Here is a 27,169-nt window from a genome sequence, read left to right as displayed (position 1 = left end):
TTTTGTACTCCTGCATTTTATTTTAATTTTCCTAGTAAAGTGTAGTTCTGACTTGGGGTCTCCCACTGGTTCGCTTTCAAACTATAACAGGGGGTTTGGTTTCTTTCCTTTTGTTCCTTTTTACTTACAGAATTTTTTCGCATAAATTCCTAGGAAACATTAACGACTGGGTTCTTCAGAAGAACAGGGTACTTAAGGAAAACAAAAGACTTCGCCAGGCTTAGGGGAGGAGGGCATCTGGTTGCACATCTGTTATCTGAGAGTTTCTCTCTGAGGGGCAGAGATACCATGAGAATTGGGCAGGTAAAAGATGGGGCTGGGGCAGCTGCTGGCTCTGGGCTTCAGAGGGCAGTCGGAGCTGCTCTTTGGGGAAGGGAATTAGCTCCTGCTGCTGCTTCCACTTCTGCTTTCCTGGCTGCCTCTCCCAGTTCTGCTCTGGTCCGGCTTTGGTCTCACATCAGCACCACCATCATGGACAAGAAGAAGAAGCCGTTCCTGGGCATGCTGGTGCCCCTGGGCTACCTGCCAGGACTGGGCCGTGGAGGCACGGGTTTCACCACCCGCTCTGATATCGGCCCTGCCCGCGATGCCAACGACTCTGTGGGCGACCGGCACGCCCCGCTGGGCAAGAGAACTCTGGGAGACCAGATGGAGAAGAACCAGAAGACAGCAGATGATGATGATGGGGATTTGAATGACACCAACTATGATGAGTTCAATGGCTACACTGGGAGCCTGTTCTCAAGCGGTGCTTATGAAAAAGATGATGAAGAAGCAGATGCTGTTTATGCAACTTAAAGTAAGATGATGGATGAACGCAGGAAAGAAAGGAGGGAACAACGAGAAAAGGAGGAAATAGAAAAGTACCGTATGGAACGATCCAAAATTCAACAGCAGTTCTTAGACTTGAAACGGAAATTAGCAGAAGTTACTGAGGAGGAGTGGCTGAGTATTCCTGAGGTTGGGGATGCCAGGAACAAGTGGCAGAGGAATCCTTGTTATGAGAAGCTGACTCCTGTCCCCGACAGCTTCATTGCAAAGCATTTGCAGTCAGGGGAGAGTCACACTTCTGTGGACCCACGCCAGACACAATTTGGAGGACTGAATACTCCATATCCAGGGGGTTTGAATACTCCATACCCAGGAGGAATGATGCCAGGCTTGATGACACCTGGGACAGGTGAATTGGATATGAGGAAGATTGGCCAAGCCAGGAACACCTTGATGGGTATAAGGCTAAGCCAGGTGTCAGACTCTGTGAGTGGCCAGACTGTAGTGGGCCCAAAAGGATATCTGACAGACTTGAATTCCATGATTCCCACACACAGAGGAGATATCAATGATATCAAAAAGGCTTGTTTGCTCCTGAAATCGGTCCGAGAGACCAATCCTCATCATCCACCAGCCTGGAAAGCATCAGCCCAACTGGAGGAGGTCACTGGCAAACTTCAGGTGGCTTGAAATCTCATCATGAAAGGAGCAGAGATGTGCCCTAAGAGTGAAGATGTTTGGTTGGAAGCTGCTCGGCTTCAACCAGGAGATAGAGCCAAGGCTGTTGTGGCCCAGGCTGCGTGGTACCTGCCACAGTCTGTGCGGATCTATATCAGAGCAGCAGAGCTGGAGACAGACATCCGTGCCAAAAAACGTGTCCTTAGGAAAGCCCTCGAGCATGTTCCAAACTCAATGCGTTTGTGGAAAGCAGCTGTGGAGCTGGAGGAACCTGAGAATGCCAGGATCATGCTGAGCTGGGCTGTGGAGTGCTGTCCAACCAGTGTTGAACTGGGGCTGGCACTGGCAAGGCTGGAGACGTATGAGAATGCTCGTAAAGTCCTTAACAAAGCCCAGGAGAATATCCCAATGGATCGTCACATCTGGATTACTGCTGCCAAACTGGAGGAAGCCAGTGGAAATACCCAGATGGTGGAGAAAATCATTGACAGAGCTATCAAATCTCTTAGGGCTAACGGTGTGGAAATCAACAGGGAGCAGTGGATACAGGATGCCAAGGAATGTGATAAAGCTGGAAGTGTGGCCACATGCCAGGCAATCATGAGAGCTGTGATTGGGATTGGGATTGGGATTGAGGAAGAAGATCAGAAACACACCTGGATGGAAGATGCAGACAGTTGTGCTGCTCGTAACGCCCTGGAGTGTGCCCGAACCGTTGATGCCTATGCCTTGCAAGTCTTCCCGAGCAAGAAGAGTGTGTGGCCGCGAGCAGCCTACTTTGAAAAGAACCATGGAACCAGGGAATCCTTGGAGGCTGTTTTGCAGAGAGCTGTTGCTCACTGTCCCAAAGCAGAGGTGCTGTGGTTCATGGGGGCCAAATCCAAGTGGCTGGCAGATGTGCCAGCAGCCAGAAACATCTTGGCCCTGGCCTTCCAGGCCAACCCCAGCAGCAAGGAGATCTGGCTGGCTGCTGTGAAGCTCGAGTCGGAGAACAGTGAGTATGAAAGAGCGAGGAGGCTGCTGGCAAAGGCTCGCAGCAGTGCCCCCACAGCAAGGGTCTTCATGAGGTCTGTGAAGTTGGAATGGGTGCTTGGGAATATTGCTGCAGCCCAGGAGCTCTGTGAGGAAGCCCTGAAGCACTATGAGGGCTTCCCCAAACTGTGGATGATGAAAGGACAAATTGAAGAACAAAAAGAGCTGGTAGAGAAAGCACGGGAGGTTTATAATCAAGGGTTGAAGAAGTGCCCCCATTCCATACCCCTGTGGCTTTTGCTGTCCAGGCTGGAGGAGAAAGTAGGGCAGCTGACTAGAGCAAGAGCCGTCTTGGAAAAGTCTCGCCCGAGAAATCCAAAGGATCCAGACCTCTGGTTGGAGTCTGTACGCTTGGAGTACCGAGCTAGGCTGAAGAACATTGCTAACAGTCTGATGGCCAAGGCACTGCAAGAGTGCCCCAATTCAGGAATCCTGTGGTCAGAAGCAATTTTCCTTGAAGCGCAACTGCAACGAAAGACCAGGAGTGTGGATGCTCTCAGGAAGTGTGAACATGACCCGCATTTCCTGCTGGCTGTGGCCAAGCTGTTCTGGAGTGAGTGCAAAATAACCAAGGCCAGGGAGTGGTTCCACCATGCAGTGAAGACAGACTCTGACCTGGGGGATGCCTGTGCCTTCTTTTACAAATTTGAGCTCCAGCACGGCACAAAGGAACAACAAGAAGAGGTGAGGAAGTGCTGTGAGAATGCTGAACCTCACCATGGAGAGCTCTGGTGTGATGTCTGCAAGGACATAGAGAACTGGCAGAAGAAGACTGGAGAGATTCTTCTGCTTGTGGCAGCCAAGCTGAAAAATACATTCTAGAGTGTGCTGGCCTCAGCTGCCTCAGAGGTCTCTGTAGAACTTAACCTGCCCTTTCAGAGACACAGATTTTGAAGGACAGTGTTGGGGGTTAGGCTTCTTTCCTTTTGTTCCTTTTTACTTACAGAATTTTTCCCCATAAGTTGCTAGGAATCATTAATGACTGGGTACTTAAGAAAAACAAAAGTGGCCAAGCTCAGGGGAGGAGGGCATCTGGTTGCCTTTCTCTTATCTGGGAGTTTCTCTCCTAGGGGAGAGATACTGTGAGCATCGGGCAGGTAAAGGGCGGGGCTGGGGCAGCTGCTGGCTCACTCTCTTGGCTTCGGAGGAGCACGGTCGGAGCTGCTGCTTGGGGAAGGGAATGCGCTGCTGCCACCAGAGCCCAGCCCAGAGCTGCTTCTGCTGTAGGGTGAGCCTCTGCTTGTGAGAGCAGCCACTGAACTGAGACCTTATTAACACTTATCTCACTAAGAGAGGGACCTATCCACATCTGCTCGGGTGCCCAGGATCCTGAGTTTGCCCCTCCCTGCCCTGCTGGGAGCTGGGCCACCTCTGTCCCCCTCGCTGCTGCTTTGGCACTGCTCCGAGCTTTCACTGTACTGCAGCCCCTCACCCCCTGCCTGCCCATAGTTCCAGCCACAGCTCTGGAATATCTTCTGATACATCTCCTCTACCACCCCGGGATTTTTGCTCATTCCTGCTGGCCCAGCTTGCTGCTTCTGAGAGTCCTATTGGGGCACCAGGATCAGCTGCCCCGGGGGTTTGTGAAGGCTTCCATTCAAAGCACTTTTTGATCCAATCTGTCAGCCCAGTTAAGACACCCCAAGGATCAGAGGAGATCCCATCGCAGGAGATGGGAACTCAGCACCTCTGAAAAGCCAAGTCCTAGGTCAGCACACAAGTCCTCTGGACTGTTTGGAAATACAAAATTCAGTCATTGCTGGTTTTATATGGAACAGGCAATTCTGCAATTAATAAAAAACCAAACCAAGCCATGAGTGCCCATCCCAAGTGCTTTCACTAACACATCTCTGCCTTACCCCATGTCCTGGGGTGACTTTATGATGCTTGTATCCCCCATCATCTGTTCTGTTTATGCTGGGTTTTAAGTTCCACACCTTTAAGGCTGGGTCCAAGAGCAAAGGGGGTGGCAGGAGAAGTGCAGAGTTTGTTATCAGAAGCTGCACTGGCTGCCCCACATCCTGCTCCTGGACTGTGCTGGCTGCAGAACGGATGGGAGACAGAACTTTCGTTTGCTATTTAGTTAGCTTTTAGATAGCTGAAGCAGAAAAGTTCCATGGACTGTGGCTTTTCCTTTTCTTGGAACTGTTCAAAACTGCTTTGGACCAAAATCTCAGAAGAACACCAGGAGTTCATGCCTGTGGCCCACAGGGGCTGGGACGCGGCACTCCAGCGCCAGGGGGACTGAGAGACATACAGTGAGCTGAGCTACACCCCACAAAAATGACTTTCCGAATTTGCCATCACTTCAGAACAACAAGAGGTTTTATTGTTTGGTATTGTTCATTTTTTACGTTTGTTGGTGCTTTGCTTGTTAAATAAACAGGTTTTTTCCACTTTTCTCCAAGGAAATATTTTTCCGAACCAGTTGGGGCAATTTGCCCTAAACCAGGACACCCACCCTGACTAGCAAAGGACACGTGCAGCCCATGACTACCTTTGGAAGAGTTCAAGGGATCCTGAAGAGACCAAAATAGAAGCAATTTTGGCAAGAACACACACAGCACACATAGCAAGTGAAAGGGGATAAAGTACCTTACAGAAGTACCACAAACTAAATACAAGTATTTGTGAACCCACTTGCCCTTTAATAAAGAAGGAAGGGGGAGAAGTTGTTCTAGGAGTCCTTTTGGCTCCTCTGGTGTGACATGCATGAGGCCTGGCTACAACCAACACTGGATTTCATCTTGGTTATTTGGCTTCTGTACAATGGCAGTGATCCCCTGGGGAGCTGAAGAAAGCATTACAGAAGTGCCCTCCCTTGGGTATCAGGGTGGAGCCTGGCTCAGGGCAGACCAAGGGGTGCACATGGGCCTCTGGTGTGGAAGAGAGAGCCCAGGTGTCCCAGGATGGCGGAACTGTGGGCCCTCAGTGACTTGATGTCCCTGAACTTGGGGCCTTTCTCTCCTTCAGGCAGCACCTGTTTGATGTGAGCACCTTGTCGGGGGTTAGGTTCATTTTCTTTTGTTCCTTCTTACCTATAGAATTTTTCCCATAAGTTGCTAAGAAACATTAACTACTGGGTACTTAAGAAAAACAAAGAAGTGGCCAAGCTCAGGTATCTGGTAGCACTTCTGTCATCTGGGGGGGATTTCTCTCCGAGGGGCAGAGATACCCTGAGAACTGGGCAAATAAAGGGGTGGGGACAGTGGCTGGACTCTCTCTCCCCCTCTCAGCATCAGAGGATGGTCAAGCTGTTTCTTACTGTGGGAAGGATTCACTGTCACCCCCAGAGCCCAGTCCTGTGCTGCTTCTTCATTTCTGGGCTGAGCCTCTGCTTGTGGGGCAACCACTGAACTGAGACCTTATTAACACTTATCTCACTAAGAGAGGGACCTATCCACATCTGCTCGGGTGCCCAGGATCCTGAGCTCCCCCCTCCCTGCCCTGCTGGGAGCTGGGCCACCTCTGTCCCACCCTCGCTGCTTCTTTGGCACTGCTCCGAGCTTTCACTGCACTGCAGCCCCTCACCCCCTGCCTGCCCATAGTTCCAGCCACAGCTCCGTAATAGCTCCTGATACATCTCCTCTACCACCCCGGGATTGTTTCACTCATTGTTTTCTCAGAGTCCTGCTGGGGCACTGGGATCGGCTGCCCCAGGGGTTTGAGGAGCAAAGCTTCTCCTCCATCCCTTCCCGTGTGGGCCCAGCCGCCATTACCGTGTGCTCCCCGAGCTCACAGCACAGCGCCCCCTGCAGGCCAGGGGGAGTCACCGCACTGCCCCGCCTGGCCGGGATCCAGCAGCGCCCCTGCTGGCCGTGCCCGGAACTGCACCCAGCGGGAAAGCATCTGCGGCTGAGAGAGGGGCTGGGACTGGGCTCTGTTTGGTGTTAATGCCGTGTTGTTGTTTGTTTGCTTTATTATACACTCTAGTAAAGAACTGTTATTCTTATCCTCATATCTCTGCCTGAGAACCCCTTAATTTCAAAAATCAAAATAATTCAGAGGGAGGGGGTTTACATTTTACATTCCAAGGGAGGCTCCTGCCTTTCTTGGCAGATAACCTGTCTTTCAAACCAAGACACACCTGAATCAGGTGTCCCAGGACTTTCTTTTCTGAAAGTCATAAACAAATTTGGAAACAGTAAATTGTCAAAGCTTCCACTCGAGACAGGTGCCCTTTCCACAGGCAGAGCACAGCTCCATGCTCTCAGTTTCCTGCGGTATCCTCTGGGAAGAAAAGCCCATCCTCTGCTGCCACCATCAATGTTGCTACTGCAGCCCACACAGGAGTGATGTGCACAAAAGAAGAAACTTTAGGTGAGTGAGTTTGTGGGACACCTGTGTGGACTGTTCAGCTTGGGCTCAGGTGCCTGTATCATGATGAAGCACACGTACTAATGGGGTGGGTCTTCCAGATATCTACCACATATTTGACACCAGATATTTAACCAACCACCAAAATCCCAAGGGATTCTGACTTAAAGCTTTTAAAACCTCTTCCCTGTTGCCCAAATGTGGTCAGGTCTCAGTATCACCCTCCAAGCAGAACAAGCTGGTAAGAACAGTGGCTCCATGGCTCATTTTCTTTACCATCCCAAACATGCAGGTACTTCCTTCTACTCCGGTTGAACTGGCCATCAAAAACATGGGAAGAAAACCCAACTCAAGCCTGGGCAAAACTGCAGCTCACACCAGCTCTGGCTGATGACCAGGAGATTATTACAGCATTTCTCTAGAGGAACAGAAGATGCTGGACTCCAAACAGGTCAAAAGTCTGAGCAAATCTTTACTGTAGCTACAAGAGAACAGTCTTGGTGCTGGCTGACCTGTGCCCTAACATGAGATTGGTCAGAGCACTTGTCTGTTCAACTCAAATAGAAGCTATTTGATGATTTCATTTCTATTAATCCTATTTTGCCTCTTGCTATAATATCCTGGGAAAAGAAGAACAGCATGGCTGGCTTTGATATTCTAAATATTACAGGATCTGTAAGCAAATCAATACAAAAGGATCCCTTCAGCGCAGTCACTGAGCGCAGTGTTGTGTCTCCTACACTGGCAAACTCCATTTTGGGCATCAGGCCTGGAGAAACAGTGGGCAACAGCAAATGTAGAGTTACAGAAATCCACCTTTCCTCCCTCTCCCATCTCTGGGAATGACCCTTCAGTTCCCAGGGAGCTCCTCAGCTCTCCCAGTCAGGCTCCCGCTGCATCCACTCCATGCATTTGTCCGTTTGGTGCTCTCTCCTCATTGTTTATTGGCAAAACCAATCTCCTCCTTTACATGATCTTGGAGCTAATATCTCTCTTACTGATCAGGACTTCCAGCAGCCTCAGCTTGGCCTTAACCTGCTTGTATTCATTGTACTCTTCAGCCATGGGAGTGCGGTCTTCTTTCTGCACATTCCTAGTGGGAGTGAAAGCAGACCATGAAGATTTCTGTAACAGGAAGCCTCCCTCAGCAGCCTCCCTCCCTCTGTCCACCAACAAGCCCTACAAAGCAGCTCCTCTCCCCCACTCCTGATCAGGGAACAAGACCAAAACATTTATCCTTTGAGAGAAAAAGCAAACAAACAAAAAAAAGGGGCAAACAAGCTGCTCCAACAAAGTGTGGGATGCTTGTGGGCTGAGGCTGAGCACAACCCCACAGTTCCAAATGCAAAATCCTACTTGAAACATGCCCTGCTTCCCTAAAATCACCAGCTCTGCAAAACAGCTGGAAACAATTCAGGAGCCATCTGAGGGTCAGCCTGTGAGCCTGGCAAAATAAAATACAGCCTCCCCTGTCTTGGCACCACAGCACTTACGCGAACAGGCACACTTATGCAAAAGAAAGATGGTATTTGATCAGATTGCGCTTGGCTTACAGGAAAATTTAAAATTTTCAGTGATTTTACAAAAGCCCCTAAGGATGATGGCTGGTAGCAAGAAACAGACAAGATAATTTAAGAGTATAAATATATGAAAACATTCTATCAGCTTGTTAATGAGGGACATATTTTAAAACAATAAGACCAGTTACACTAAGGCAGAAATACTTGATAAAATTAGTGTCTGAACACCTCACAGACAAGCAAGAATAGGACAGAAATCACTAGGGAAAAAACTAGTTATTTTAACATTGAATAACTCTTCTACCATTCCAAATGTGGGTAAAGCAATGATAACGATTGTGAAGAAGAAATATGTAATACTAAATTCAGGTAACTTTCCATATTTGGAGATCTTTGTAGATGCAAAACAGATTAAAAGCAGCTGAAGAACACGGAGGCAGCTGAAAAATTGTTACCTTCCATTTTGTCGGAAAAAGTTATCTTCAAAGTCTCTCAATTTTTTTCTGATTCGCTTTTTCTCTTCCCTGACTTCTTGGAGCTGCTCTAACAGTTCAGGGCTGTTGGGTTTAAAGATAAATGAGATTATCCATACGTACACAATAAAAACAGGAAACATACAGTAAACCTACAGATGTTTAGTTGTACATATGCCAAGCAATGGAGCTGCTCCTGGAAGCAGCTTTGGCAGCCTCACATAACTTAAAACAAAAAGCTCGCTGAATTTAATTCAGCAAAATGATCATAGTCTTAAGCTGCAGCTTCTAAAGAGGTCAAGTGTGCACTTCACAATTTACCATTATCTCCTGCAGATGGGTCTGGCTTTGGTGACTTCTTACAGGATCAAATTCAATGGTCACAACTTAGGGCTATCACCCCCACGTGTTTGCACCAGACTTGAAATTAGCAAAGCTAGTTCCACTTGACCTCTCCAAAACATGAAAAACCTTCTGGAGTGCAGGGTTTTCATGATAAAGGTTTGCCACTGGTGGAGTTACTATTTAGAGATGGAATCCAAAGGTGCATAAGCTAAGTATCAGTAGTTTCTTTCCAAACCCTTTCTATGAGGGTCTATTGCATTTAAAAATGTAACATGAAAAATTCTGGCTCGGATCATAAACAGAAAAAAACCCCAGACACTTTTCTGACAAATAAAATACTATCTTAGCAAGAAATAACTTTTTGCAGTTGCTTGTGAATTCAACATACATGGATGCCTCATGGAGATTTGAAAGCCCCATGTCCTGACTGCTCCTAGATGGCATCTTGTCATCCACCGGGGAAACAAAGCCGTCAGCATCATCTTCTAGTTGATCCAAGAAGCTGCGCACGCTGAAATCCGTTTTTATGGTAATTGTGAGATCCGGTTTCACATTGCTGTCCTCCTCAGAGCCCTCCTCTTCTTCCTACACACAGGGACAGAGCACCCCCACAACAAGACAGGTTATTGCTTCCCTTCTCAGGAACAGGCTCCTCCTCTCAGCACATGCACTCAGGAACAAGAAGTGGAAAGGCAGAGGAAACACTTCAATTGCCAAGCAATACACAGGACACCAGAAGACCATCAGTAAGACACCCTAGAACCAAAGCATGACAGAGAAATTGCCACCACAAACTCAATTTGGTTAAAGAGACCCAGAGCGACACAACTGAGAGAAAAAAAATATTTGGGGTTCAGAGCAACCTGTTGCTTTGTTTAGTTTGTGTATTCTGACAAAAATGAACCCATTTACAGATGTTACACATATTGTCCAAAGCACACCAGCCATCCTCTGCATTTCCCTGCAAACATTTCCCAGCACAGAGACTGCCAGGTTAAAATGTGGAATTTTCTCTCAAAAGATGCAGCTCAACAGCTCTCTCTAATGGCTGAATTCAAGACCTCAAATGCTCATTCAGTGATACCAGTGAGCTCAGATGAGTCTTACAATTACCCAGTGTGGGATATGACTGACTGTAAAGGACTGCTGCTGCTAACATGTTCAAACATTAGCTCTGGCCATTTTGCTGGCATACACAAAAAACTGGACTGGAAACTCTGCACAGTGCAATTTCCCATTTCCTCAATGCACACTGATGAATTGGTTGCGCTCCATTTTTAAAAAAAAAATTATAGGCATGAGATTTGAAAGTCCCTGCTGCACTTGGTATTCACCAGTTCACTGTGTTCTCAAAAGTAGGGCTTGTCCTGAGACACTGTCCAGAAATAATTTTAATTATCAGGGAATGAGGCCCAGTCTCTTATGTACAGAGACATTTCTAGAAGGCAGTTTTCAACCTTAATGTAAGGAATGAGGCTACTTAGAGAAAGCAGCAAATGGCAGCATGGACAGTAAATCTCTCAAATATGTATGTATGTGTCTGTAAATGTATTTATTTTACAGCCATGTAACTCTAGCCAGGAAGGATCTAAGCACATGAACATCTTTAAAAGCTTTTTGGGGCTACTATCACTTAAGTCTTCTAGACAAAAACATATTGTAGCACTGGGATCAAAAGCAGACATTTTCTTGATTTGTTTTTTCATGTAATTCCTTGTGAACAGTTCAACTATTCCTAAGAGACTGATCCCGTATTTCAAGCAAAAAGGGAGAAGGCAACAGCAAGACCTGGCTTAGTCCCATTAAACCCTCAGTGATTTATAAATGCATACATTTAAATTAAGTTATAGTTTGCCCAGAGTTTTCTTTTTAATTTAAAGCTCTAGGCCACAATGATACATTGCAAAGCCACAGGCTGAGAATTACAACCAAGATTGAGGCTGGAGGGTGAAAAAAACATAATCTGGGAAGAAGTTTTGAGTAGCAATAATAACAGAAGACATAGAGAAGTCTGAATGCATCTTAGGAAAATCGGCAGGGAATTTGTGGAAGTTGAAGGAATATTTAGCACATGATTAGACAAGACCCATTTCTCCAGACATCAGCTGTACAGTTTAAACAGAAAGCACAAACCAGCAGCCATGTACTCTTAAGCCCTACCAACAGCTCCAGGCTGAACTGGGGAGGGAGACCACCTTTCACTGCCATTCCCTGTCCCCAGGAGTGCCACCCTGCCCAGACTGGGAAGGGCTGCAGCAGCAGAACACAGGTACTGCTGTGCCATGGAGGAGGATTTGCTAAGTCAGTCTAAGCAGTGAAAGCAGCACACTTTGCTTTAGAGGAATCTATCTGCCAGCAAAGGAGGAGCTCCCATGCTCTTTTCTGGGAGAGCTCCTGGAAAGAAAGCAAAGGGACAATTTGTCACACAAGCAGTGTGACCAAGCTGCTCCTGAGGACTGATGCAAGGTGTTTTCCCCACAGATAGCCATAAGCCTGTCTTGCCTCACTGCAGACACAGCGCACTGCCCGAGCCAGCAAGCAGCTCAGGAGCCAGCCTCCTGCCATGGGAGGCCACAGGAGGAAAAAAAGTGCAGAATTTTCATTTAGACCTCAGAGCCAACCCACTGCATCTGGTTCTCACAAGACCTCTGAAATAATTTTGCTCTTAAATAGAAATGAGCAAATTAAAAGGATTCTTAGCCAGAGCTCCAACAGAAAAGGCCCTCTAAGGCCTTCCCTCTAAAGTCTCACATAGGAACCTCACTTTAAACCTGCAGCAAGATTTACACCTTGAACCAGAATGATCTTCATACAGGAGATTAATGTAGCATCCACCTGTTTGGATTGTCAGGCAATCGTGAGGCATTCCAGAGTTACAAATGTCAAATCCCCAGAGTATCCTATCATCGGCACTCCCACAAAACAAGAATCCTAATGATTTTTCCAACACAACATTCAAGATATTGTACCAAAATGTTTGGTAAGGTCACCTCAAAACACCTTTCAAGTTTTTAGTCAGCTCTCCCAAATGCTTCAAGAAAAACTCACCCAGAAACACACAAATACTGACATTGTCAGCAGCCTGTCAAATATTTCCCTGCCCATAGTGGACCTATGCAGGAGCTAAGTTTTGGGGCCTTTTGCTAATTTCCTCTCTTTACTTCAGAGTGTAGTTCAGTATAATGCTGCCAGATGCAGCTTCACAAAGCCCCATTTAAGTGTTAATAGGCACATCATGTTAGCAGGCTTAAGGCTGTCATCTAAATCTTCTCCAGAAACCCCTCCAGGTTTGTATTCCCTGCAGGACACTGCTGAACTGGTTTGGTGCTGCCCTGGCACAGCATCCAGCCCGTGCTGGCCATCAGAGATCACCATAATTGACAGCTCTAAGTTCTCACACTGGGTGCAAGCAGAGGTGGAGAAAAAATGACACGCTAAAACAAAAAAAACAGAAGCAAACAAAAACACTCCCCACCAGACCAGCACTGCAGGTTTGATCCAGCAGTTATCTAGAAAATACCAAGAAGCTCAGTGATCATTAACCAGCTTCCAAACAGCAGCTTAACATCTTCAATCTGCAATCTGGTATTAAAGAATATGTGCCTCGAATAGTCCATTAATATACAATCCACTGGACTCAATCACCTCGGATCTCTAAGTCTGCAGTACTTACATCTAACCAAGCTCTGGCTGGATAACAGAAATATGACCCAAATGTGCTGAAGCACTTCTCTCCCTTGTTACACTGCAAGGGCACAGAAGGCAAGCCAGAGCCCAGCTCCACGCTGTGTGTCCTGGTCTGCTGCTGGACTTTATTCCTCAGGGGAAGGCCCAGTATCATAGCAATCTTCCCCACCCCAAATTATTACACCACAGCAGCACAAGAAGAAACACAACAATCCTGCCATCCAAATCTGACCAAGAATCAACTAGCAGAACCAAGCTGTTCTTACTTCCATCCTCATTAAGTTAAAAATGCCCTGCTCAAGGTGGTGAAAAAGAGCCTGGATAAAACAAGTGGAGGGGAGCAGGTAAGGATCCCGTGAGTGCCCTGGCTGGCTCCACGTGCGAGGGTTAGTTTTGTGAGAGCTCATTCCTGCCACGGTGCTGTGAGCAAGCCACAGAGCCTGGGAGTGAGAGAAACTACTGCAAAACAAGTTAGTGTCTTTTAAAAGAAAGGAGGAAAGCAAGTAAAAAAGCAAGGTACATGGGTAACTGTGATTTTTAAATTTTTTTTTTAAGCAAAATAAAATATATTATGTGCAGACGGAGGGGAAAGGACAAGGATAGGAAAGAATGCAAAGCCAAGGAAACACTGTAGTCTTATCCACAACAAGGGAAGAATTTGATCAGAATTGGCGAGGCTTAAAGCAGCTACTGATTTTTCAGGAGGACACTGCAAAAAAATCAACACTGATGAAAAAAAAATCAATCAACCATTCTGTTTCATTGGTATAAGGGGAAAGTTGATGCAAACTGAGCAATTAGTTAGCAGCTGGAGGTCTTCACCTTTATCTCCTTGAAGAAGGAAGCTGTTTCGCCCTCGATAATTGGCTGCAGCAAAGGGCTTCTCCGCTTGCTGGAGGGGGAACCCTGTGACAGGTGTTAACAAGTATGTTACATTGTGAACCCCTTTCTCCTCCACCACCTGCTCTCAGCTCATTCTCAATCACACACTCCCAGCTCATTGCTGGACCACCAGGAGAAATAGCTTTCTCAAGGAAGAAAAACAGGCCTGGCAAACCCCCTGAACCTTGGGCTGTTTTCTCTCAGGATGTTGGTTAGCAAAGGACACCACTGCCGATCTGTTTTAAAAAAGAAATTTGGATGATTATTAGCTGGGTAGTGACTATGAGGCAAAGGCTGCAAGAAAATAATCCCCAGCCCAATGGCTGGCTCTCCAGAGCTACAGGGTAAGTTCAGACAGGCTCTCCAGATTTGCTTTCCAGGAGTCTGATTCCTCACTGAACTACCTACTGATGTAGAGATGGATTTTCAAATGCATCCTGTCTCTCTATGAGACTGTTCTCACTCAGAAGATTGGGGCCAAAAAATAGTCTCATCGTCCCTCTGCTAGCCTCTGTGGATTTTCAGTTTTGTGTCTTAACAGGACCTGGGCTCTCTTAGACAGCTTTGCATGAAACTGCCCATGCACACCTACACAGCTTCCTCCTCGACTGCCAGCACTGTCTTCACAGCAGACGTTTTGGGGACTATTTTGCATATTCCAGGAGGAACAGCTTTTTATCTTGTTTTAGATGCAGGACCAGGAACACCTCCCAGCATTTGCAGAAAAGAGCCCCACTCCTCAATGACACTGCAGCAGGTGATGCTGTGCCAGCCAATTCACTTCACTAGCCATCTACAGAAAGTGGGCAGGACATGAGCATTGCTCAGAAAAAGCAAAAAAAAGTTCATACATGACAGACAGAGTAAACAGGAACTTTGATAAAAGAACTCTTTTCCATAGTTAGACTTGAAGTATTCTGTGTGGGTTTTTTTAGATTAATTAATTTTTTAAAACTGGACTACAGAAATTGTCTAAAATTAAAAACAGTGAATTTTCTCCCTAGAGGGGTGTACTGAGTTCCTTGCTGGTGGCAAAGCACCACCTTGAAAGAGGGAATATCCACCACTTAGAGGATCTCTTTAGTGTTAGAAGACTGAGGGCCCTTTCTTTCATCCCAGGACATGGCTGGCATCTCCTGTGGGATCTACTCAAGTCTGTGTTCTGTGTACAGGAGCCCTGTACATACAACCCTGTGGAACCAAGGAGCATGGAAGACCTATAGCTCAGCATGGGTTGGTATGGAAAAAGAAGTGAGGCTGTACCAAACAGAGGATGGATGAAATAACAGCAGCAGCCCAATGGAAAGAGCAGAAACAATACAAGGTGTGATGTGCCCCGTGGTTCACAGGTGGGCACTAAAGTTCCTTGACCAGCTTTGCCCAACTTCAGTATGAAGGTGCCATTGATCACTCATTTGCTTGATCTTTGAGTGATAAAGGAGGTTGGGACTTAGCCTTAGTGAGTGTGTTGTAAGCAAAAGTGTGGTGATTCCTGCTTCCTCAGCTTGAAACCAAAGAAATACCCCACAAAAGAGTGCTCTACTCACAATAATGGGGATGGTGTTGGCTCTGGAGAGGATCTGTTTGACCAAGCGATACCTGTCATACAACGGCTTCATCACCTGCCGCTCATTTTTGGTTACCTGAAAAGGAAAGAGAGGGGACATCCATGAAGCCTGCAACAAATACTCCACGCCAGAATTCATGTGCCTGTGATCACCCTCAGTCTGAGTGGCTCAAAGAGACTTGTATGGGGATGACAGGAGAGCAGCATTAGCCCTGAAACTGCTGTCCATCACGGCATCGCCTGTGCCTGGTGCCACCTGAAGCTGTGTGGGCTGTCTTGTACAGGGGCTGTAAGAGACAGGTGCTTTAAATGACCAATTAGGGATCAGATGTCCCCAGCACAAAATGACCTGTGGAGGCAGCACTCTCTGCTTGCAGTCACGTCTGCCACCCTAAGCACCAGCTGAGCTTTGAGCTTTCCCATCCTTGTTCCTATGGCCGGCCCTCAATAGCCGTGTTCGTGACCCATGAAAAGAGAAAGCAGCTGCACTGACTGCATGTTGCAGTGTGAGGAGACTTCTCTTGAGAATGGTAAACTACAGATTTCACACCACCTGACTTTCTGGCTTTGCTATTCCTCCTAATTTCCTGTACAAGCCAGCAGTTTTTCCTGTTTTTAGCCCCCTAACCTTGCCCTCCATCCTTCCTCACAGCCACTTTGCTGGGAAGGATTCACTGCAATGCCTGGAAGGGATGAAGCTGCCATGGCTGTGTGGCATAGAGAAGAGAGAATAGTGCTGTGATGTCCACCTCAGGTATTCCTTATATTGCTCTGTCCTTAATTCCACTCCTCCTTATTCCTTGTTGTGCTCCCTCCCCAGTTTTGAGAGCATTACAAACTGAGTGTGTTATTTCTGCTTTTCTTTCAGATTCAAAATGGGTTTTATTTCTTCAGTGTTTTCTTACAGCACATTAGAAAACAAACAAAATCCTCAGCAATACCTGATCATCATTCAGCACCGTCTGACCCACATCCTATAAGTGTCCTTCCATTAGATCTTTTGTCTAACTTTAGATTATAAAGCTCTTATGAGGAAGCTTTAACTGATGTCATGCCTTTCTACTTGCTGCTAATCACCAGAGCACCTGAACAACTGCCATATAAAAATCAGCATCAACAGAGGAACCTCTAGGGAGCTTTGTGCAGGCTCTCTTTCTACAACAGAAACAAGAGAAAAGGGAATACAGCTTCAGACAGTGAGGCAATTTTAAACTGCCTTTTATTTTGTCTGCAGTTAACTTTCACTGGCAGAATCTTTCTAAAGCTTTTACATCCTCCCTCTAGAGAAAGAGACGGTTTTGGCTTGGGAGGGGCAGAAAGGCCGTAAGTATTGCCAGGAGTGGGATGGCAGGGATGAACTCTAAGAATCTGGAGGTAGCATCCATCTTCCTCCTGATAACCAAGCCTATGTTCCCTATGTTGGGGGCAAATGAACAGGGAGGGAAAGGAGGAAGATCTTTATTCCTTTCCTGGTTCAATGCAAATATCCCCAGGCCTGATAAGGGGGATACAGATGGGCAGTCTTGAGCTCTGGGGGATGAATGTCCCACACCCCCAAGGCACAGCAGGGCTCCAATTCCTGACAGCCTCAAGCTGCCTGTTCATTGAGTAAGCAGCTCACATGGATTAGAGGGATGTGAGCAGCATGAAACAATTCACTCAGTCCTCTTTGTGTTGAGTTTTGTGCTGATGTGCCTGCACTCAATTGCACTGGCTAGCACATTGCCTCCAACTTTGGACATTTCTCTGTAACCCATCCAGAATACAACTAGAGAAACTGGGTAACCAAAAAAAAATATATATAATATTATTCCTAGCTTTACAAGATTAGCAGTTTGTGGAACAGGAGGTACCGCGCTACTGTTGGCTCAGACAGTCTGTTACTTAAAAAAACCCCAAGACTATGATGAGGCTTATGTTGAGGCTGAGAATCAAACCTTCAATTAACAACATTTCAAAGCTGATTAACAGCACTGTTCTGTACAGAAAAATAAACACAAGCCTTGGAATGGGTACAAAGTCCTTAGGTATGTTGAAGAATGGAAAAGTTCAACAACATCCTTCTGTGTCTGAGTGTCAGTGTGGAGGAGCAACATAGATAATGAATACAGGCACTGGAAGTTAAGTGTATGGAGTTTGAGCCTGTCCTGCAGCTCATTTACACCAGCAAACTTTACAGAAAGCATATTCTGAAAGTAAATGTTTAGTACATGGGCACACTGTCTCATTAGGTAAACATAAGTAAGACCAGTAAAACCTGAGTATATTTTGGGAGAACATCAAAATGCAAAGAGACTGTCAGAATAATGGAGCCTTTGACACAACTCTGGGGCACACTCCACGTGGCAAAAGAGCAGCAGCTGAGAACAGACCATTGCTTGCATTGTTAGAGCAGCTCAAGAATTTCTGCAGAGACAGACTTTTGGCTTAACTAAAACAGTTCAGTTCCACCTTTGCAGGTCCATCTATCACTGGTGCAGAAAGACCCAGCTGCACAATAAATCTGAGCTCCATTGTTTTTCTTGTTTAGTTAAATATCTTTAAGGAAAAAAACCCTTGGCTGAACTATCCGCATTCTCCTCAAGCTCTCAGTACTTTTCCACTGCTGCTCTGCCAGGAGCTGGGAACAGCAAAAGCTGATCAGTCTTCCTTGCCATGCAGTTCAGTGTTACTAGGTATAGACAGCTTATTTCAAAACAAAACAAATTAAAAAGCAGTTGTAAAAATGAGGCACTGAAAAAGGTAGGTGGAAATAAAAGTATGCTGACAAGATAGGCTCTGGGCTTGTTATCTTTTTGAACAGACTGAAGTGAGTTCACTTCAGTAAGATGCCAACTGTTGATTTATATAATTGTAAAAGCAGCAAAAAAAGACTTGGTCTCACAGGGAACACAGGGAAGGTTAAGTGGATTCCCTTTTTCTACACAAGAATAAATCTGCCTGTCCTCTCATGTAACTATGCCATTTTCAGTTGCTAATACAGTTGTGACTGTACAATATTAGCACTCCAAGAAGGCATTTAAATAAATTAGTGAGACTTTTTAAAACAACGGATAAAGGAAGATATAATTCAGAAGGAAAAGATCAGGAATCTCGTGCAGCAGCAGAATGACAGATTTGTGAGCTGCACCAATCAAGTACTCCTTATAAGCAGTAATTTGCTGCTCCCAAGCCACTGCTCAGGGGATTAGCAGCACTCTGAAATTAAGTTACTTTACCTATATAGCTGGTCACAAAGATTATAATGACATCAGTGAAAGAGAAGGAGGGACTCATAAAAAACTAACTTCATGGCCTGGAGGCCACTGTGTTTCTGCCACATCAAGGATCAACAGGAGACAAAACTTAATTCTCTGTATTCACAAATAAGTTGGCCTTATACCATTGATATCAGAAAACTGCAAACTTCCTGGCTGGATGGGGGACCACACACAAATATTCTCATGCAGACTGTCCACTGGGCCTCAAAAACTGGATGTCTGTGGAACCTGATGAGCACAATCCCAAAATTATGACCACTCAGCCTGCAGGTTCTGTCCTGCAGGTGTCTGTCCAGCTCAGTGCTGTGTGAGGACATCACCCTGCCTGGAACAGACTCCTCAGCAGCTGCGGAAGTGAAGGATCAGGGAGGTGGATTAGAGGGTGCACGTGTGGCTTGGAGAGCAAGAAGTTCTAGTGACCTGACATCAAAAGGGGCATCATTTACCACAAAGACATAGAAAGATGTACTTTGAGACAAAAAAAAAAAAAAAAAAAAAAAAAAGCCGCAGTACATACCGGTCTGCCATGAATGCCTTCATAATTCAGCAAAGCCCTCTGAAGAGCCACTTTTTCAGCTGCTATCTGATCTCGTGTCATGTCCTATGAAAAGTGGCACAGAGAGAGGGAAAGGGAGGAAGAAAAAAAAAAGTCAGATTCCTGGACTTAAAAAATACTAATCTGTGCCATTACCAAAGTCTTGTCATACCATCATTATATTTTAAAGATTAATCTCTACCTTCCAGTTGTCTTTTCCCAGCTACATTGCTAAAGAGACTGTTAATGTGAGTAGAACCCTATGCTCAATGCAGGCAGATTAAACACACAAACTTTGCATATGAAGGTATTTTATGTAGCTAAAGTGGATTTACAGATCATAAGTGTGCTTTGAAAAAACAACACCATGCAACTTTTAATGGTGGTGGATCTTTTCCAGTTAAGATCTGAAATGTAAATTCTACAAAAGAACACATTTCCTTTCTTTTTCTCCAAATCTGAGACAAACTCCAAAACCTCTTGTAAAGCTTGACACCTTTGCTTTGACTGTCACAAACACACTTTACCAAGAACTGAAGTGCAGTCAGAATGTCTCTTTCTGCCAATTCTGCTATGGAGTGAAAAGCTGTAGCAGACATGAGGGGACAAAGCCCAAAAAAAGAAAAGGGAAGACAGTTAGAGAAGAATTCTCTAACTAAGTTGGCCAAAATTCTCCCACTGAATCTGCCTGACACCAAGCCTTTTCTCCCTATCACAGCACCAAATACTATCACAGTCCCTCTGTAAATGGCCAGGCTGTGGGTTCTTGCTACAGTCAGAAAATAGTCAAAACACATGCTGTATGGTTTTTCTTCTGCAGATCTAGCAAACAAAGATAATGCTGTCTGCCTCACTCTTACACAGCAGTGCACAATTTACATGTCAGCAGACTCAAGGACTTCATTTACAAGGCTGCCCAAACCTCAGGAACTCACATCAGACATGAAGACCTCCCTGCTGATAACCCTCAGAGATTACAGCAGCTAACGGAGCTCAGTGTGAAACTCTGAAGGTTAGCAGTAACATATTCTGAGAGAATAACATTCAGTTTTGGGGCGAACAAGAAGCAAGCAGATGACACAATCTCCAGAAGCACTGGACAACTCAGAGTTTGACAAAAACCTTTGGATGGAAGAACAGAAATAGCCAAAAACAGGGCAGGAAAAAATTGCAATAATTTAGAAACATTACTAGGAATATGCAAGGGTCAGACAAAGAACACAAGATAACATACAATAGAAACTGAGCTCTGGGGAAAAAAATCAACATACTAAAGGCAGAGGGAAAGGAACTAAAGCTAGTGAGTCCAGACTAAAGGCTGCAGACTTTTTAACAAATTGTAGAAGACCACAATGCTTTCACAGTGACTGCAGCCACAAGTAACACACTTGCATGTAAAGGCTTAAATGTGACCTGTCTACACTGTACCTTAATGTCTTCAGGTCGATTGGTCTCTGCTCGTTTCTCTTGAAGTTTCTTCTGGATGGATTCAAGGGTCACTTCCACAGCAGGCTTGGCAGATTTATCTGACAGGTCTTGCTTCTTGTCATCCTCCTTCTCCAGCTGAGAGCCAAAGCTCTTGGGGAGCGTGTTGCTGCGCTGACGCACAACAGGGCCAAGGTCTTCCTCTGAGATCTTCAGTTTTGACTCTGGGCAGGGAAAGATGAGCAATTTTTCATTTTTAAAATGTGACAGTGTCAGGATCACTGCCTCACATCAAATCTAAATGAGGCAGAGTCAGGCTACCCCCCAAAGGTGCACCAATGGCGGTTCTCACCTTTAAGTTGCTTTCGGAATTTGGCCAAATCGTTTGTCCATTTGAGCACTTCAGGGTTGGCTGCTTTGTCACTGTGGGAAGGCTGGGAGGAAAGAAAAGCCATGCTGAATCTGCGTTAAACCACCAGGAGCAATTCACTGAAACAAGTCTGTGGCACAAAGGGGTACAGTGGAATTTGGACCCAGCACAGAGCACAGGCACCGGCTTCTGACTGGCAGCTGCACACCTCTGAGCAGCCCACTTCAGACCTTGCTTTAATTGCTCCTGCCTGTCACAACACTCTGTCTTAGGGGCATCGTGAAATGGATTTCCTTTTTAGAAAACACAAAACACTTGATGCCAGTGATTAAGCTGTAGGAGTGACTCAGAAGGCCGGATGCACATTGGAATCCTCGTGTCTATTGTTTCCTAACAAGAGGGTACCTCTAAAATAGAGGAAACCTAGCATGAACAGTTGAAAAAGTGTTATGACTCATGTATCCACACCAAAGGCTGCCTTACATCCAAAGACATCAAATAACCCAAATTCTAGGCTACAGCAGCATTTTTTCAGCCTTTCCTACTGCAGGCCAGAAAAATGCTTTGCCATTTAGATAGCCAAAGATGCACTCATGCAAATCTTTACAGTTCCTTACAAAGCTTTCTGTGTATCAGAAGGGCATGTCAGAACAATTAAGAGTCCAGTACACTGCTGCTGCTCAGCAGCACTTGACTGTGGTTCCTTGCTCAGGAGTGAAGGCAGCTGCAATGCACAGGTGTCCTGGGATTACCATCATGCAAATGAGATCAGCCACTGTGCTTCCCATATGCTGAAGTTAAATAAATAAACAAACAAAGAGAAATTGAACAAAGCCATTCCTACATGCTGTCTTTAAGCAGTGGTCGAAATCCTATGAGTTCGTTAGCCTTCCTTTCTCGTGCTGCATGGATATTACATAATACCTGGAAAGGTAATCTGCTTGGTGTGCATACAGATTTCTGAGGGGGCAGCAGGTCTTCTGCCTTTTTTTTTCCTTTCCTCATTATAAAAGCTTTCAAGCCCTCTGTATGTTTGGCATATTTCCCTGGTGTCCCTCTGTATGCTTGACCCACTTCCCTGGTGTCCCTTCCCTTTGCTACTAATGCATCCATCTCCACATAAATGCTGAACTCCTAGAGACTCACTCTGTATTTCCTCTCCTCTTCAAATTTGTCCTCAAATTTCCTGATCTTTTTCTTCAGCCCCTGAATCCTCCGGGTGAGTTGTGCAGGGGTAAGGTCTTCTCTGTCATCTTCATAAGATCCTAAAGATGAACTCCGTCTCCTGCCAAGAGCAGAGATTGCAGGAAGAGCTTATCCAAACAGCCACAGTACATCTTGATGCAGAGAAGGCCACTTCAACTTTGTGTGAATAAAGGCAAGGCCCACAGAAGTGAGAATGCTATGTTGCTACTCTGCAATGACAGATAGCAAGAGATGCTCCAACAGCCCTGGATATTAATGCACAAACCCAGAAATCAACTACAAAGAACTTCTTATAAAATATCAGTTCCTTGTGAGTAGGGACAGAAACCCAACGCAGCACAGCTGATCCAAAGAGATGCTGCTTGATGCAACCATGCAAACCCTTCGCAGCTGCATGTGAAAGTCAGCACTGGCAAATCACAACCCACCTCATGAAGGAATGAGAATTGGGAGGAGAAGGAGGCACTTCTGTATCATCCAGGTACTGTTGGCTCTGTCCATAGGCATAGAAGCGAGGGGACAGCATGGGATCGCTGTCCTCATCCAGAAGCTGGCGAATCAAGCGCCCGGCCTGCGGGGAAAGGCGAGCCTCATCTGAGTCTAAGCCGTCTCGCCGCCATGAGGAGAGAGCAGGGATGGGCTCTGGGAACAGTAAGACAAAGGCCGGTTTTATCAGGTCTGTTTTATACATAAGACAGACTCCCGGTAACTCTCTAATGAACCCTGACCTGCTCGTCCTGGACTGTGACTCCTGTCACCAAGCATTCTCTGGTCACTACTCCCATCTGCCCTGTGTGCAAAGCATTACAAAGCCTGGCCACAGCAGGGAACCTACACAAATATAAGTCATCTCTTTGGTGCAACAGAAAACTACCCAAAGGCTGACCAGGAATTACCATGGACTGACACCAAAACAAGGCAATCACCAGCTAGCACCTTTAAGGAAAAAGTTACACTGGACAAAGAGCATTACTGACACATGGTATATAGAAGAGGCAACTGGATTCCAGAAGGAATTTTTTTCACTTTCAGGATGTATAAATGCTGTAAATGAATAGTGTATTAATGGCTCTCCTATAGGCCCCCCTGTTGTCTGTTATGGGAAATTCAAAGTCTAGGAGTAAGCATAGGTTCTTGTAATCTGCAAGCAAAAGGTGCCCCACATTACCACCTGTTCCACAGGGTGCCCAGCCCACATATTAACAATTATAGTAATATGGTCTGAGTTTCCCCTTTTCCCTTTCACACGCAATTCTCCTGCTTACAGTATGGTAGAAAAGTGAGGAAATCTTCAGCCCCCTGGACAACATAACCAGTCAGAAGCAAAAGCAATGTTGTACAGGGAGGTGGTGGAGTGGGAGAGAAAGGGAAACCCAATTTAGCACTGCTGATTAGCATAATAGAGCCCACGGAAAGCAATCGCCTCAATCTTGTGATCACTCCCTCCAGATGCCATAAGGAGTCTAACATTTTGTGTTCAGATAGTTTACTAAGCTGATTTGCATGCTCCTACTTAAACTGTCTAATCCTGTGGTGCTAAGAGCCAGGCTTTGAACTTCTAAATCTAACAAATAGTTCTAGAGTCAAGTAACAAAACAAAAACCTTACAGAAAGCTTCCAGACCAGTCCCAGAGCTACGGACTAATTGTTTCCTGTGCCTAGTGTGTCTATTCTTCATTCACAAAGAGAGGGGGCTTTTGAACTTATCAGTTTATGAATAAAAAGCAGTATTTCCTTTTGCTGAAGAAGGTTAACATTTTCACAGCTCAGAGTGGACTGCATGAGGATTCCCCTGCAGAACCTCTGTGCTGTTTAACATTCCCCCTCTGTACAATTCAGGCAGTGCGAGATCATCGCCAATGCAGCAGCGACAGGCTCAGGGCTGTTTTGCTTGTGCACATCTACCAATGATGCTCTCCTCCTTTTGCCTTCTTCCTTAGCACATGGATACAAATGGCATGCCTCTGCTTAGAGGCTGGTGCTGCACGCACACTGATTTGCTACCCTGAAAGGGGTGACAGGAGGTTTTTGCACAAGATTCTTGCATAAGAGCCCCTCCAAGGTGTTGTGGTAAGAGAAGCACATGCAAGCCTGGCTTACAGGGGCTGCTTCCATGGGGTGTGCAAGCCCCAAGTGTATGTAGGCTGTTTTGCCTGGTTTGGAAAGTTTATGTAGCCTGAACTTCCTTTGGGTTGTTTCTGAAAAAAGAGGTTTTCTAAGCTCTGTTCAGCCTTGGCATTTTCTAATACCCGAAATATTTTGCATCCACTTCCCTGAATCTCTCACGATTTTAGGAAGGGTCTCACAAGATCTTTTGTAGCAAAATAAAGGGTAATACAAAGGGGAAAAAATGATATAGTTGACCAGCAGGAACGAGAGTTAAATGATGGATGAAATTCTTCTAGACATCTCTCATTTCTAATTGTTTGAATACCTCTCACCTGCAAACTGAATTTCCTCTTGGAAATTGTTAAGTAACACCTCCATGGGATTTACATAAATGGAATAAACTTAGAAAAAATCAGGCATATTCAGCAGTAACTAAATTAAGCTCCTACCACACCAGCTAACAAAGCCATTATTAATCATGCATGATGTATGTGACTTTGTCTAAGGTGGATTTAAAACCAGATAGCATGCGACATTCAGGGAATTGTGATGGCTCAAAGAGCCTCTGATCAAACCCCAAAAGACAGCAAAGCACTTTATGTAACCTAATTGAGACTGGGGTGTGTCTACTTTGTATTTTGTTGATTTCAAAATACTCCCCCAAAACAGAAAACTCCCATTCCAAAAAAGAAAGTGTTAAAAAGGTGAAGAAAAAAAAAGTCCTAAAAGGAAAATCAAATTTGAGACTTGACAGAAGAAATGGTTGCTATAGAAAATTAGTTTTCTTCAACCCTTGCTCCTGGAAGGCTTGACTCTGAGCAATTTTGTTTCCCCTGCTGACCGTACACATTTAGAAGACAAAACCTCAGCTAGACACAAAATGGCCAGACCCCTGAGAGCAACACAGCAATTCATCAAGGAACTTATTTAGATATGTACAAATTACAAATTTTATCTACATCAGATCACTAAGTGGACCAGAGCTGAAGTGCAGTTGCCTTCTCTCTCCTGCTGGCCAGGTGCCAGGCCCTTCAGCTGGAACCACTGGAATTGCTGGATCACACAAACACACAGGAACAAACTAAGGGTAAACTACTGCTTTTTTCTGACAGTGCACAATTAATTGACTCCTCTTTAACAGGATGCATAATATCTTTTGTTATTCATTTAGCCAAGATAGCTATCAAAGCACTGAGCTTTTTCTGAAGACTGCTGCACTCCTGGACAGAATAGTTTTGAAGTACCTGCAATGAAGTCCAGTTTTAAAGCATCCACTACAATAATTAATGCTGTCAGCCTTTCCCCTTCCTGCTAATTGAAGAACAAAATCTCAGTAGAGATTGTAAACATTTCACCATTTCTTTGCCACTGATTTGACAGAGCAGGTACACTTACTCATCTCTCCTGCTCAGGGAAAAATCTCAGTTTTCTACTCATCTCCACCTTCTTTCCATGTACTATTCCCCCCACACCATTTTCCAGAATGACAGCTTTTCATGGAAAAAAAAAAAGGAAAAAAAAGAGGGCAATATTTGGCCATCATGGCTGTAACCACTGCAGAGAAAGGTGAAAAAATTTTAATGCCTTGGTCACACTCTCTAGGCATTTCTTCCAGGCATGCCTTTTCTAAGCTGGCTCAAAAGCACTGAACTGTGCTGGCAGTGAGACTGCAGTCCTTCAGAAGTGCTGCCCTCCCTCTCAAAATCCCACAGCCAGCTCATCTCTGCACAAAGCTGTCAGCCATCTGCCAGGTGTGGCTCTGCAGAGCTCCACAGGCACACAGAGCATTGCCTATGGCAGTACAACCTCTCTGCCAACCTGCTGCACAGAGGGCTGGAGATTTTAATAAACCTGAACCATTAAGTGCTTCGCACAAGAAGAAAGATCTATTGTATCAAACTGGTGTATTATTGGTAAGCTCCAAGCCATCTTGCTGACAAAACCTGTCTCTTTTTTATCACTACATTGTGTATTTGCCACAGGGTTACTGGGGGCTGCAGAGCCAACAGAAGGGCGTCTGCACACAAATACCTCTTGAGGTGCAGCCAGCAAAACGCCACAGGCATCTCCTGCTTCCCTCTCTGCAGCCACACAGCTCATACATGCTGCTAACACTGCTTTTACACACCCATCTGTCAAACAAACGAGGCCAAACCTTAGCTACTGTAAATTGAAGTAAGTCCAGAGGGATTGAAAAGTGTAAACACATTATAACACCTGAGGTGCTAGTATCAAATGCCACTTGAAAGACTCCAGAAAGACCTCTCATAATGAAATGAATAAAGTAATTTAAAACTCCATCCAAAGCACTCACTAGCTCAGTAACAACCTGTTTTCATCTTATAAATAACTATGAAAATATCCTTGTTTGAATACACCAGCAGGCATTCTTCCTACATAGATCAAAAGAATAGCCCAAATACAGTGCTGCCACACCTCTTCACTCAGTGAGATGACACATCTCTCAGCTAGCAAGCAAAATTTGTATTTTGTTTATAGCATGGCTTAATAATCAAATATACAATTTTAATATTTTGATGCTATTCAGTAAACAATGAAATTTTTTTGATATTTAATATTAAAAATAGAATGTGCCTCACCCCCTTTTGATTTCTTATGCTAAAGAGTGTTACACACAAATAAACTGATCGATCTAACTCCACAGTGTTAGAAAAAAGAAAACTGCTATACTTCCCTTCTGCTATACTATATGGATTTTTTCTGCATTACTTTGGGTTTTTTCCATGGGAAAGCATCAATTAAGTCAGTGTCAAAACTATTCGTAGATCAGCTTCACCCTCAGGGCGTCAAGTGCTACAATACTTGAACTCAATTTGTGTTTTTAACTTCTGCTTTTAGTTTTATTTTTAAACTTAAAGAAAAATGCCAGCTGATTGTTTCATAAGATCTTGTTACTTCAAACTCTGCTCGAAATCTCAGCTACAGAACTTTTTTAAAGTGTCAGTAATCGGGTGACATCAGCAGCAGTCAC

General features: G+C 45.2%; 1 protein-coding gene and 1 pseudogene across 7 annotated transcripts in view; one reads left to right on the top strand and one right to left on the bottom strand.

Moving 5' to 3' along the window:
- The first annotated feature begins 471 nt into the window (after window positions 1-471).
- Window positions 472-3,686, top strand: LOC115903088 (annotated as a pseudogene). The gene has a single exon (XR_004060680.1). The product of XR_004060680.1 is annotated as a pre-mRNA-processing factor 6 pseudogene (transcript).
- Window positions 3,568-27,169, bottom strand: part of FAM13A (family with sequence similarity 13 member A) — a 119,948-nt gene continuing 96,346 nt past the window's right edge. For 5 of the 6 annotated variants that reach the window (XM_030947278.1, XM_030947276.1, XM_030947280.1 and 2 more), the window contains 10 exons: window positions 22,497-22,710; window positions 22,009-22,147; window positions 20,845-20,926; window positions 20,496-20,716; window positions 19,050-19,133; window positions 15,253-15,348; window positions 13,646-13,729; window positions 9,525-9,721; window positions 8,774-8,875; window positions 3,568-7,891 (listed from right to left, as the gene is read on the bottom strand). In XM_030947278.1, coding sequence (XP_030803138.1) covers window positions 7,765-7,891; window positions 8,774-8,875; window positions 9,525-9,721; window positions 13,646-13,729; window positions 15,253-15,348; window positions 19,050-19,133; window positions 20,496-20,716; window positions 20,845-20,926; window positions 22,009-22,147; window positions 22,497-22,710 — 1,346 coding nt within the window. In that variant the 3' untranslated portion in view covers window positions 3,568-7,764. The remainder of the gene's footprint in view (window positions 7,892-8,773; window positions 8,876-9,524; window positions 9,722-13,645; window positions 13,730-15,252; window positions 15,349-19,049; window positions 19,134-20,495; window positions 20,717-20,844; window positions 20,927-22,008; window positions 22,148-22,496; window positions 22,711-27,169) is intronic. The other variant, XM_030947279.1, reaches the window with a different exon arrangement.

The sequence above is a fragment of the Camarhynchus parvulus genome, chromosome 4 (assembly GCF_901933205.1).
Source record: "Camarhynchus parvulus chromosome 4, STF_HiC, whole genome shotgun sequence".
Classification (NCBI taxonomy): domain Eukaryota; kingdom Metazoa; phylum Chordata; class Aves; order Passeriformes; family Thraupidae; genus Camarhynchus; species Camarhynchus parvulus.
The sequence above is the reverse complement of the archived record's forward strand: the minus strand, read 5'-3'. Positions and strand labels throughout refer to the sequence as shown.